Genomic DNA, 12,975 nt, shown 5'->3' on the forward strand with positions numbered 1-12,975 from the left:
TTCATGCCCAATGACCACTTTCTGAAAGCAGACTGAAAGGGTGTGAAGACCTGGTTTTCAGAATGTCAATGAAAGTCCTTTCCCCACAAGTCTGATTTACCTTCGCCTGCATTTTTCCTCTGTATCCTAACGCTTGCTAATTCTCTTTTCTTGGGGGTGACTCTTAGCAGGGCAGCCACCTCTTAATCACATGCCAACACATAGTATAGATAAAGAACTTTCTATGAGCTGCCTTATGTTCACTCTCAGATGCCATTATATGTCTTGTTTTCCCTTTTCTGTCTGTGTTTTCATCTAGGAACTCTGGGGGCACATTTGCAAGACTGGGAAAGAACAATAAAGGTTAAGAACAACTGAGGAATTATGTACAAATAACAACAGAAGACAATTGTTCTAGTGACGATTTAAAAGGAACTCAAGTGTACAGTTGAGATCTTTGACAAATTGTAAATAATTTTTCATGATTATTTCAAAATAGCTTGGTAAGGAAGTCTTAAAAGCAGGCCTTACTGGCAAAGAAAAGCAAAAAAGAGCAAGTAATAAAAGGATTATGATGATATTTTAGACTTAAACTACCCTTTCAGTACATTTGCAATTCTGGATAAAGTTCTGTAAAGCAGTTCAAAAATATTCTGTTAAGTGTCTCGAATAACATTGCTCAGATGGAATATAAAATACTTTGTGGTCCCTTCAGCATCAAGATGCCTCAAACTTTGGTTGTTTCTGGAGTTAATTCTTTACAGCACCTGGTGTATGAAGTGATTTCACACAATGCCCAAGATGCGGGCCACCCACCAGCTACATGGCATGACAACTCTACAGGCTGAACGGCAACCCTGGTAATTATAAGGCCATGGATAATAGCCCCCCAGTGGTTCACAGATCTTCTGGCAGTGGGTGTAGCTCCGCCTGCATTCTATACAGCAGATTCCTTCATGATCCAATCTAGGGTCGAATGTCATGCCTTCTCCTTCCTGCTGCTGTGAAATAAAAGAGAATTATTTGTGTCTCCTTCATAATGAGAAGTTTATAGCATCCACGTTATTTTAAAATAAGGTCCTGAATGTCTCACTGCTACCAGAAATCGGCATTATTTTCTGTAAGGAGTTTTCAATCTTTAAACCTTATAATTCAGAAATCCTTCTAACATCAGGGAACTTCCATCCTAGCTAAATCTGTCACTGGCAGGAAGGTTTGTTTTTTTTTTTGTTTTTTGAATGTTATGGTGAAGTTTCTCCATGCCTTAAATGAGCCATGGTTACCACTCACTAGTGACTCAATTTGTTTTAAATAGGAAAACAGGGAGCGTGATTCAAAAGTGGCGTTTCTGCCACTGCTGCGGCACCCTGGTGCCTTCTTGTAGTAATGGCTTCCAGGGCTCTGGGGAGCACATTTTAAAACTCATTGATCCAGGCTAACAGCAGATTGCTATTCCACTTGAACTGGCTGAGAACACTGCCAGGTCACTTAGCTTCTGCCTTCGTGTCAACATAAGGGTCTGTAACACTCAGAAGAAGACACCATACTGTGTAAAACTTCAAGACCTTAAACTTTATCTTCTAGTTTCTATGTGCCATCATTATAGTTACATAAATACAAACTCGTATCGAAGTAAAAGTCACCTACAGTACCCTATTTTCACTGCCGGAGAGATCACAGAACTGGAAGAAACGTGCCCCTGCCAAGTTATGTAATATCTGGTTTTCCTTTTCATGGATTTCTAGGGGTAAAGAGTCTATATCCTCTTTAATATGGCATTGAATTACACTGGCAAAAAGCCCTTATCATTCATGTAAATTCTTTGTTCAATTTAAGCCTCTTTCCTGGAAGAATAACTCGGGGAGATGCAGCACCAACATAGGTTAGGCTTGAGCTAAGTGAACTTAAGCAACCCTATCACCTTTCTGGTATACTTTTTAAAAAGTCTTTATTCAACTTTTTTTGCTGTGTGTGTGTGAGGGGGTGCTTTCTATTATGAGAAATTTCCAACGTATTGGAAAGTGGAGAAAATTGTGTGCCAAACATCTAGATTTGACAATTGCCAACCTTTTGTCAAATCTGATTTTTTTTAAAGTATTTTAAATCCTGAAGTAAATTTAAAGAGACTTGAGGGCCTTGTGACATTTCACCCATAAATACATTAGAATGTCTTGCCAAAATAAGATAGCATTTTCCTGCACCACACTGCCATTATCACACCTCACAAAACTAACAATTCATTAACACCATCTGACACAGCCTATGTTCAGATTTTGTCATCAAAGTATTTGTCTTACTCTCTTAACACCATTTTTTAAAAAATTCTTTAGACTCTCCCCTTTAGACATTTTTTCCCCCTTATCTCTTGAAATAGGTTCATCTGGGACAGCAAAATTAAAAACTGCCTCATTCATTAATTGTCGCTGACTCTTCCAGGGCAGTAGTCAAAAAGCCTGTTGGTTGAGGCATTTCCTCACCTGAGGGTTCAACAAAAGTTTGTTAGGATTAAAAAGTTGGCAGAAATCTCAGGTTCTTGCCCTGAGATATTTCCTTAAAGGGATATGTGAAGGACGGAGATCACGGGGAAGGTGTTCCTGCTTAAAGCTCAACATGTAATAAAGGAAAAAACTGTTATCAGTGAAATTTTTTCAAGAATATGGATCACTTAAGCCTGAAAGCAGGGCAGTCACATCCTGCCCTTCTGTGGAGGGGCTGATGCCCTCATCCCTAGAACCAGATGCAGCTAGGCCAGCTACCTAGAGAATAAACTATATTAAATTTTCTGTTTGCCTATTCAGTTTTTGTTTTTGTTTTTTGTCTGCGTTGGGTCTCTGTTGTTGCACACGGGCTTTCTCTAGTTGGGGTGGGCGGGGGCCCCTCTTCGTTGCGGTGCGCGGGCTTCTCATTGCAGTGGCTTCTCTTGTTGCGGAGCACGGGCTCTAGGCACACGGGCCTCAGTAGTTGCAGCACATGGGCTCAGTAGTTGTGGCTTGAGGGCTCTAGAGTGCAGGCTCAGTAGTTGTGGCGCACAGGCTTAATTGCTGCACGGCATGTGGGATTTTCCTGGACCAGGGATGGATTACCCGTGCCGCCTTCATCGGCAGCGGGATTCTTAACCACTGCGCCACCAGGGAAGTCCCAGATTTTATTTCTTTATTATTCTTTGAGCTTTAGGGAATGAAGTACTGTGGTGTCCTGAGTTTTCTGGTAAGCCTTGGGTTACTTAAAAACAAATACTTTTTTGCTCTAAATCTTTCTAAAATATATTAGTCTAAAATGGTAAACTAGAAAATATATTTGCAACACATGAAACAAGAGGAAAGAAAACGTACAAATTACTTCTCTGTGTATGAAAAGATGCTCAATCTTACACATAACTAAAGACTGGCAAGATAAAGATAACCAGGAGATACAGTTTTACACCCAAGACTTTTTAAAAGTTTGATAATAAATTAGGCCTTTCATTACCATTTGAAGACATGTAGCTGCTGTAATTCCCCGGAAGATAATTTAGTGTCCTCCATTAAAATGTAAAATTCTTTCACCCAGCAGACCCATGTTTCAGTATTAGTGGTAAAGATATACTCCCACAGTGTACAAGAGGTATAGACTAATAACTAACATGGAGTAAGGTAGTGCTTACTATGCGCCCAGCACTGTGCTAAGAGCTTCACCTGCATTACCTCATTTACTCCTTCCCATACCCTATGAAGCATGTACAAGGTGTATCTTATTAACACTATTTGAGGAGGGACTCCTCTGGTGGCGCATTGGTTAAGAATCCGCCTGCCAATGCAGGGGACATGGGTTCGAGCCCTGGTGCGGGAAGATCCCACATGCCACGGAGCCGCTAAGCCCGTGCGCCACAACTACTGAGCCTGCGTGCCACAGCTACTGAAGCCTGCACACCTAGAGCCCATGCTCCGCAACAAGAGAAGCCACCGCAGTGAGAAGCCCGTGCACCCCAACAAAGAGTCGCCACCGCTCACCACAACTAGAGAAAGCCCCCATGCAGCAATGAAGACCCAACGCAGAGAAATAAATAAATAAATAAAATTAAAAGTTTAAAACAAAAACGGTATTCGAGGAAAATACATGTCCACCAAAGCAGAACTCGTTCAATTTCTGTACATTTATCCACACAATGGAATATAATGGTGCCATTAAAATGAATGAGGTGGATCCATATAAGAGATACAAAAAAGCTTCCAAAATACTGTGTTGGAACTGAAAAGCCAGCAAAGTGGAAGTTGTGTATGCTTTTTGTGTTAAAAATGTGTGTGTGTGTGTGTACACTTATACAAAGGAACTGGGCAAATAGCCATTGTTAACAGGTTGCTCAGGGGAGGGTGTCTGTGGTAGAAGGGAAACTCACTTTTCATTGTATACATTTTTATACTGTTTTAAAAAAATACATGCATGTATTATTTTTTCAATTAAAACACTAGTTACACATAAGTACTTATTTTTCTATTTTCACTCCCTGCAAAGTATAGTAATGGTAAAACTACATTTCATTGAAGATTTGAGAAGTTTTTAGCATGTTGGTGTCATCCTTACAAACACCAGTTCTCGAGGTTTCTGTCTAAAGTGTTTGATCCCCATATGTGAGTCTGTCTCCCGAATGGACTGAGTGATCTCAAGGGCAGAAGTTACTCCTGTCTGTGTGCACAGGGCCTGGAAAAGAGCAGGTTCTCAACGAATGTCTGTTGAATGGACGAATAAAGTGGATATAAAGGAGGAAAGAGAATACTTTCATCCTGTGTGTTGCCTGCAGGGCACACTCTCGGAAATATTTTTAAATCATCAAATTCCTGATATGAATTTGTCTGTATAAATTCGCCTGTGACTCAAAAAAGGAGAGCACAGAAAACAACTTTGAACAAGGAGTACAACCAATCAGGATTTTACACTACAGAAGCAATGCTGGAGTTGTTACCCTCATTTATAAACCCTGCAACAAACGAAAGATGTATTTTTTTAAATAATTGGGTAAAAGTCTCAGTTGAATACTAGATGCTTATTTGAAATCTCAAGCAGAAACATCACTGCTTCAGTGCTGGGTTTAGTGCAGTCATCTGAACCTGTCATACAAACACCAGTACACACGTGGTAAGGGTTGTCTGGATTGAAGGGCTCTGAATCCTCTTGAACACTGGGTCTGGTTTCGTTATTTGGTCTTCCAGGCCCTGGGTTGCCCCATGGGCCACTGCGTAATCTTCTTGTGGTCATTGTTGTAACAACTTTTCTTACCAATTCTCTTCTTTCTCTCTGGATTTCTGCCCAAAAAAACCCAAAACTTGCTGTAAGTTAATTCCTTTATTTGAATAATTAAGGAAATTCTGTGTTTATCAGGGTGAAAAACATAAGAAAAGGATATTAAAACACATACGACCAGATCCTATTTAAATTTGTATTAATGATTTTCATAAGAATAAAGCATGTTTCACAGTCTTGGGTTAGTAGTTAAACATCAGATAATCAGAATTTGGTTTATCATACTAACTGAGGCAGGTGTTGTAAGATAACTGACAGAATCCATTCTCAGTTCCCTTTTTCTTTGCCTGCCTCTACTTAGGGGCTGAGAAAGTAAAACAGCACTTATTTCGCTAGACTCCCTTGCAATTAGGAATGGCCAGATGACACGTAAGCAGACTATGCTAGTGCAGTTTCTGGGAAAGCTTTTGCTTTCTAAAAGGGGACAGATACAGCTTCCTCCATCTCGTCCGTCTTCCTCGAATGCAGATGTGACATCTGGGTTATGTGACCAGAAGTGATAGGCACAAGGATGACAAGCCAGCATGCCACAGATAGCAGATGGTGAGCTAGAAAGAGAGTTGACGATAGTGCAAAAAACCTACCTCCAGACTTCTGGCTGTATGAAAAAAGTCAACCCGTATTTGTTGAAACCACTGTTGGTCTGCTATTCTGTTACTTGCCACCCTACACATTCCTCATGAGTTTACTATATAGGTATAAAGCTTTACAGTTTTCAGAGGATTTACTATTATCTTGGTTGATTCTTTTAAAAATCATTTGGGATAGAATAAGCAGATACTTTTATACAAAAGGGCAACAAGGCTCGGAAAGACCAAGTGACTTGGCCGAGATCACAGAAGGTGGCAGAGAAGAGGGTCGAACATGAACTTCTCTGGCTTCCAGCCCACTGCCCTCATCCTCCACAATGCCTCATGGGTCCTGCAGCAGGACTGATGGCTGCCGAGTAACAAGAATGGAGAGAGGACCACACAGGGTGGCTTTGGCATCTGAGTCTCAGTTTCTTCTTCAGTAAAACGGGGATAATAATAGTATCTAATTCAGAGGATAGTAATAGAGTTCAGGAGAATTTGTTTCTAAGGGTTCTAGCATAGTGTTTGGCATATCATAAGCCCTCAAACATCAGGTGATGATGATGATATGATGCTATGTTATCTGTAAGGGCATGCATGTGCGTCCAGCCGTGCATAGCTTCCCCAGATAGCTTCTTGGTTTCTGTGGCAGGGCTGGAGAGGCATCAGGGAAACCTGGATTCAAACCTCAACTTCACTCCTTTTTTTTTTTTTTTTTTTTTTTTAGCAACTCCACTTGTTTTAACTAACAATGACCTCAGGAGAGTGATTCAATCTCTGAACCTTAGTTTATTCATCTATAAAGTGGGAATATTACTAGTTAGCTGGACAGTTGTTGGCAAAGATTAAATGAGGACAAGATGTAAAGCTCTAGCACAGTACGGTGCCTGGTACACAGCCCGAGCTCAGCAGACTTCAGCTCCCACCCCCCTCCCCGCTTTCCTCTGACCTTGTACAGCGTCATTCCCAGGGTCTCTGATGATATGGCTACATGACACTGATAACCTGCCAGCATAAAGATCCAAGGGCAGGGGTTGCTGGACCCTGGAGCTGGGAGGCTTTTATTAGAATTAGGTGGCGGGGAGCCAGGCATCCTCAGGGAGGGTTTCATTTTGTTGACTTTATTGTAAAATATGACTGCATTTATGAGACTGGAAAAAAATTCCCTCACTTTTAATGTCTATGATATTCCATCCTATGACGACACCAACACTTATTTAATCCTTTTCAAATCTGGGGCCATTTAGGTGGTTTCTACTTTTCTGGTGTTGTATGTAATGCGTGTAATTCTTGGATGGATGGTGTGATGACTGAATACTTACGATGTGTAATTAATACTTAATGATACATAATTGAATACTTAAGATGTGCTCATGGGATTTCCCTGGCAGTCCAAGTAGTTAAGAGTCTGTGCTCCCAATGCAGGCGGCACAGGTTCGATCCCTGGTTGGAGAACTAAGATCCTGCATGCTGCACACAAAAAAAAGATTCGGTCATGCTGTTAGCTGTGAGGGGCCAAGTCACATCTTGGATGTAGGAAACAAGCTCTTTCCCAGAGGGTGACGGTTCTCATTTTATCAGTCATCCCAGCACTGCCAAGAGCGCTGCCTTCCCAACCCCACCCCCAGACCCCTTGCCCTGCTCTTTTTCCATAGAACCTTGGATCATCCCATACGATTTCCTTATTTTAGTTTAGTGTTTATGTACTGTCTCCCTTTAGCTACAACGTAAAACTCCTGGGGGGCATGGATTCTTGTCTCTTCTGTTCTTCAGCACATTCCAGGTGCCTAGAACAAATAAATGGCACATAATAAACGTGTCAATAAATGTTTGTTGAATGAATGAATGAATCCATGAATGAACTCTCTGGGTAAGAAGCATGTCCTCAAACAGAAAGTGATCAGGGAGAGGGCTACATGTAGCAGAGTTGGAAACTTTTGTCCTTGACTGGAAAAGGTGACAAGGTATTGGAGAAGGAGTTCCTGGGTAGTGGAAGGCAAGAAGGCCCATTCCACGTGGAGGCAAGTGGGGAACTGAAAGCCAGAACTTGTAAATGGCCAGAGAATTGAGTTGCGACCACCCGCTGGGGCAAGACCTAGGATGGCAAAAGCGATGGTCCATTTGGCAGCCCCTAGAGTTGTGGCAGACACCGCTCAGAGCATTCCTTCTCACTGAGCATGCATGTAGCTTTGGAATTCTCAGCCCACTCTTCCAGTCAGCCACTTCCAGCAGCTTATAAATTGCATCCTATTTGCTTTGCCTGGGCTAAAAAGTAACCGTCTTATCCAAGCTTTGGAACTGAATAAGACTTGTGAACTGTAGGAATAAGTTAGCCATGGCAGAATCAGAAGCCTGGAGCGTGTGTGTGTGTGTGTGTGTGTGTGTGTGTGTTTTAAATTTTTGGCCGCACCGTGCGTGGCATGTGGGATCTCAGTTCCCCGACCAGGGATCAAACCCATGCTCCCTGAATTGGAAACGCAGAGTCTTAAACACTGGACGGCTAGGGAAGTCCTTGTTTATTCCAATTGTGGTAAAATATGTATAAAACTTACCATTCTAACCATTTTTAGGTGTACAGTTAAGTGGCATTAACTACAGGCATATGGCTCTGCAAACGTCATCACCATCTATCTCCCGAACAGTTTTCATCTTACAAAACTGAAACCTGCACCTGTTAAATAGTAACTGCTCGTTCCCCTCTCCTAAGTCTGGTGGTTTTAATTCCTGTGTTTTCTTTATTTCCATGCTGCTCTCTCTCTGAGTTCAACATAATCTTTCTGAGAACATAGCCTATCTAGGCTGTGCTAGGAGAGGGGCCTTTTCCCCCCGCTTGAGCCAGAGCTACAAAGTAGGACTTTGGGAGGCCAGTGGGGTGACTGGGATGGGAACCAAGAGAGCAGCCCTGGAGACAGACAAAATCCAGGAAAAGAGCCTGGCCTGCAGAGCTCATCAGCTGCCCTTCTCCACCCGGAAACAGCCCACAGGGTGCTCCAACCTAGCTCTGAACCCCAGGGGCCCTTCACTTATTTTCCCCGGACTTGGAAGTGGACCTTGAACTTAAGGAATCTCAGCCTACGCCCACAGCTGCTTTTGGCTGCCCCAGAATTCAAGGTTTGACCATAATAAGGATTCGGCGGTGTAACAGCTTCTTAGACCCCTGATTCTCTGCTTTAGGAACAAAAAAATGTAAAATTGCGAAGTGCAAACAACAGAGATTAGGGGCAGAGCGGAAGCAGTGGGAGTGTCATAAATAAAATCCGCAGGTAAGGCAGAGGTGTTCCGGGCCCACCTGCTTCCTGTCACCCCGCTGCTCTGGCCCTGCCCTGCGACATTCACGGCTGTCCTTTCCCTTCCCTTTGATGTCTCATGCCAATTACTGTGACACTGTGATGTGCACCCGGATTCATCTTCCTTGTCACATGCTTGGGCCTGTGCAGGGGCTCACAGGAACCTCACCAGGGCAGGGAGAATTCCAAGCAGCGTCTTAAGAATTAAAAATGTTACCTTTGGGGTAGGTTGGTTTAAGCCAGAAAATAGGAAGGTCGCCACAGAGTTCTAAGATTTTAGAACTCAAGAAGCTGTCGTCCTTCACGGGCTGGTCTACAGCCACCCAGATGAGAGAATTTTCTTCATATTTAACAGGCATGATCTTGCCTTCCTGTAAGTAAGTGAAAATGAAATGCACTGAACAAAGTGGGCATGGAACATGCTACCTATTAAGATTCATGTGTTGGTAAAAGATTATCTCGCCCTATAAAAACTTAATGAGTTTGGGATTAGCAGGTGCAAACTAGTATACATAGGATGGATAAACAACAGGGTCCTACTGTATAGCACAGGGAACTATATTCAATACACTGTGATAAACCAGAATGGAAAAGAATATGAAAAAGAATATATATCTGTTCAACTAAGTCACTTTGCTGTAAGCAGAAGTTAACAAAACATTGTAAATCAACTATACTTCAATAAAATTTAAAAGAAAACGTAATGAGAATTCTCTGTGTATATGTGTGCGCGTTCACGTTCGCACACGTGCGCACGCACCCACACACACACACACTCTGAAGTTCTAATCTCTTCTCTCTGTAGCTTTTCTCACAACATTCCACACCCCTCATGCCATCCTGCCTTTGGATAACTCGAATGTGTGAACATGAGCGTCCTGAGTGGAAGTGAAAATTACTTGATGTCAACTTTGAGATTTAGGTTAACCTGATGTTTTTGATCAAAGATGTTTTAGAGGAAAAGCAACTGAACGGACTCTGGAATCTGATAAAGGATAGAGGAGCCCTTCGTGTGAAGTGAAAGTCCTTTGGGGGCTTGTTCTACCACTGCCAAACCACGATGGAAAAAGCCGGCAATTGGTTCTTTAATGTCTTCAGTTCAAAGTAGTATTTAACATAAACCATTTCTACATTTCCCAGCTATAACAAAACGTATTTCAGATGTTCTCTGCATCAAGCACACCACTGAGATTTCAAAGCTAAATGCTGAGTTTTCTCCTACAGCGAGATGCTGAGAATAGTGTGATAACCTAGGAGACAAATTTATTTTGCCAGGTTGCTCCTTTCATGCATTTATTAGTTTGCAATAGGTTGTAGGTTGGAGAAATTAAAATGTTTTCTTATTTTTTAGCTAAAAGCAGCACTTCATTTATGCTTTCTCTCTCAGGCTTCTGGCTGCCTTAAAACAAGTTAAAGTTATTGGAGGTAGCTAACACTCAGGTAATCCAGTTATTTACCTTAAGTTAAATGGCTCCATCCAGGAAATGAATGTTCTTTGGGTATAGGAGCTTTTAAAAGTTATACAAACCTGGGCTTCCCTGGTGGCGCAGTCGTTAAGAATCCGCCTGCCACTGCAGGGGACGCGGGTTCGAGCCCTGGTCCGGGAAGATCCCACATGCCGCAGAGCAGCTAAGCCCGTGCGCCACAACTACTGAGCCTGCTCTCTACAGCCCGTGAGCCACAGCTCCTGAGCCCACGCGCCTAGAGCCTGTTCTCCGCAACAAGAAAAGCCACCGCAATGAGAAGCCCGTGCACCGCCATGAATAGTAGCCCCTGCTCGCCGCAACTAGAGAAAGCCCGAGCGCAGCAATGAAGACCCAAATAAACGTAGCCTAAAATAATTTTTTTTAAAAATAAATAAAATAAAAGTTATACAAAAGTGATGAAAAATGTATGAGAGCTAGTGGTGCATAAATCCACCCCATCACAACCTAAAGTGTGTGGGCACAGAATGGGGCGATAGGAAGAATGCACGTGTGCGCAACCTACAAGCTAGGGGTGTTAAATAAAAAGGGTATGATGGTGGGCTTCCCTGGTGGCGCAGTGGTTGGGAGTCCGCCTGCCGATGCAGGGGACACGGGTTCGTGCCCCGGTCCGGGAGGATCCCACATGCCGCGGAGTGGCTGGGCCCGTGAGCCATGGCCGCTGAGCCTGCGCATCCGGAGCCTGTGCTCCATAGCGGGAGAGGCCGCAACAGTGAGAGGCCCGCGTACCACACACACACACACACAAAAGTGTATGATGTTAAATAAAAAGCGTACGGCACATACTTTCAGCTGCCGACCCATCTCCTTCCTCCCTCCCTCCCTTTCCTTGCAACACAATCCTGCTTTTGTTGGTGGCAGCAATCTGCTGGCCCCAGGGGAGACACCTGCTTTCTCAGACTCCCCGGCAGCTAGGGGTGCCCGTGTGACCAGCTCTAGACAATGCGATCCACGCTAAAGTGTGTTGCGGGGCTGAGAAGGCATCCAGCTTTTCCCGAGTTAAGAGAAACCACGGTTGACACTACTCAGCGTCTTCCTGCCTTCCTTACTTGACTGCGTGGTTGATGTTTAGAGCTGGAAGGAAAGGACGAAAAAATCAGAGATGCTGGCCACGGTGCCAGTGTCTGGGGCTGCCTACCTCCACATTACTTACTGTGGAGAAAAATCCTTATTTGTCTAAGTCACTCTAAGTGTAATGTGATGCTACTGACAGCCAAACACATTCCTGATTCCCACAAACACGTTGCCTGAATTTGGTTTTGTCCACCAGAGAAGCCACCACACACCCTATAAACAACCAAAACACGAGCAAAAGCATTCACCTCTATGGCCTAAGAAAAGACTCAGAGGCAAAGATTTAAATACAAAACTATTCACCACAGTGAATTATATCTGTATTCAAAAAATTATTTTGAATTATTATTATTATTTGAAAAATGGAAAATTGAAGATACCTGTATTCAAGAACAAAAGACTTTTAAAATTATAATCATATGATGACATACAATACATCCATTATAATCTACATTTTAGAAGACCTAAAGTTAAGTGAAAATAATAAGAATGTACACCAGTATAACTTCAATTATGAAAAGAATATCACATACATTTGCACATGGAGAAAATCCACCAAAACATTAACATTAGCTATCTGTGGATTATGCAATTGTGGGTGATTTTCTTCTCTATTCTTTTATGTATTTCCCAAATTTCTACAATGACAAAGTATTGTTTTTAAAAATCAGGAAAAGGGACTTCCCTGGTGGCAAAATGGTTAAGAATCTGCCTGCCAATGCAGGGGACAAGGGTTCGGTCCCTGGTCTGGAAAGATCCCACGTGCCATGGAGCAACTAAGCCCGTGCGCCACAACTACTGAGCACATGAGCACAACTGCTGAAGCCTGCACTCCTAGAACCCATGCTCCGCAACAAGAGAAGCCACCGCAATGGGAAGCCCGTGCACCGCAACGAAGAGTAGCCCCTGCTCGCCGCAACTAGAGAAAGCCCGCACGCAGCAACGAAGACCCAACGCAGCCAAAAAAAAAAAAAAAAAAAAAAAATCAGAAAAAAACCCCCACCTTGTTTTTAAAAAAATCAGAAAATGAACTGCAAACTTATGATAAGATCTCGGTCGGCTATGGTTAAGGAGTTGGTTCTTTATATCCACTCATGGGGGAAATGTCAAGAGTTATTAGTTCACTAAAGGCTTCATAACAGAAACTGAGTGATAGGACCATTAAAAAAAAAGGTAATGCAATAAGGGATGTTCAAGGTCAGAACACAGGCGGTCTCCGTCTCATTTTTAGACTCTGTACCAGTGGGTCCACACTTGTGTTCTGAAGGGCGCAGCTCATGGGGAACAAACCAGATCATGATC

General features: G+C 42.9%; 1 protein-coding gene across 3 annotated transcripts in view; it reads right to left on the reverse strand.

Moving 5' to 3' along the window:
• Window positions 1-257: 257 nt before the first annotated feature.
• The window catches only part of CNMD (chondromodulin), a 28,604-nt gene continuing 15,886 nt past the window's right edge, over window positions 258-12,975 (reverse strand). For 2 of the 3 annotated variants that reach the window (XM_004314291.4, XM_073795263.1), the window contains 3 exons: window positions 9,333-9,486; window positions 5,089-5,258; window positions 258-980 (listed from right to left, as the gene is read on the reverse strand). In XM_004314291.4, coding sequence (XP_004314339.1) covers window positions 765-980; window positions 5,089-5,258; window positions 9,333-9,486 — 540 coding nt within the window. In that variant the 3' untranslated portion in view covers window positions 258-764. The remainder of the gene's footprint in view (window positions 981-5,088; window positions 5,259-9,332; window positions 9,487-12,975) is intronic. The other variant, XM_019936455.3, reaches the window with a different exon arrangement.

Source organism: Tursiops truncatus, chromosome 18 (assembly GCF_011762595.2).
Source record: "Tursiops truncatus isolate mTurTru1 chromosome 18, mTurTru1.mat.Y, whole genome shotgun sequence".
NCBI lineage: Eukaryota > Metazoa > Chordata > Mammalia > Artiodactyla > Delphinidae > Tursiops > Tursiops truncatus.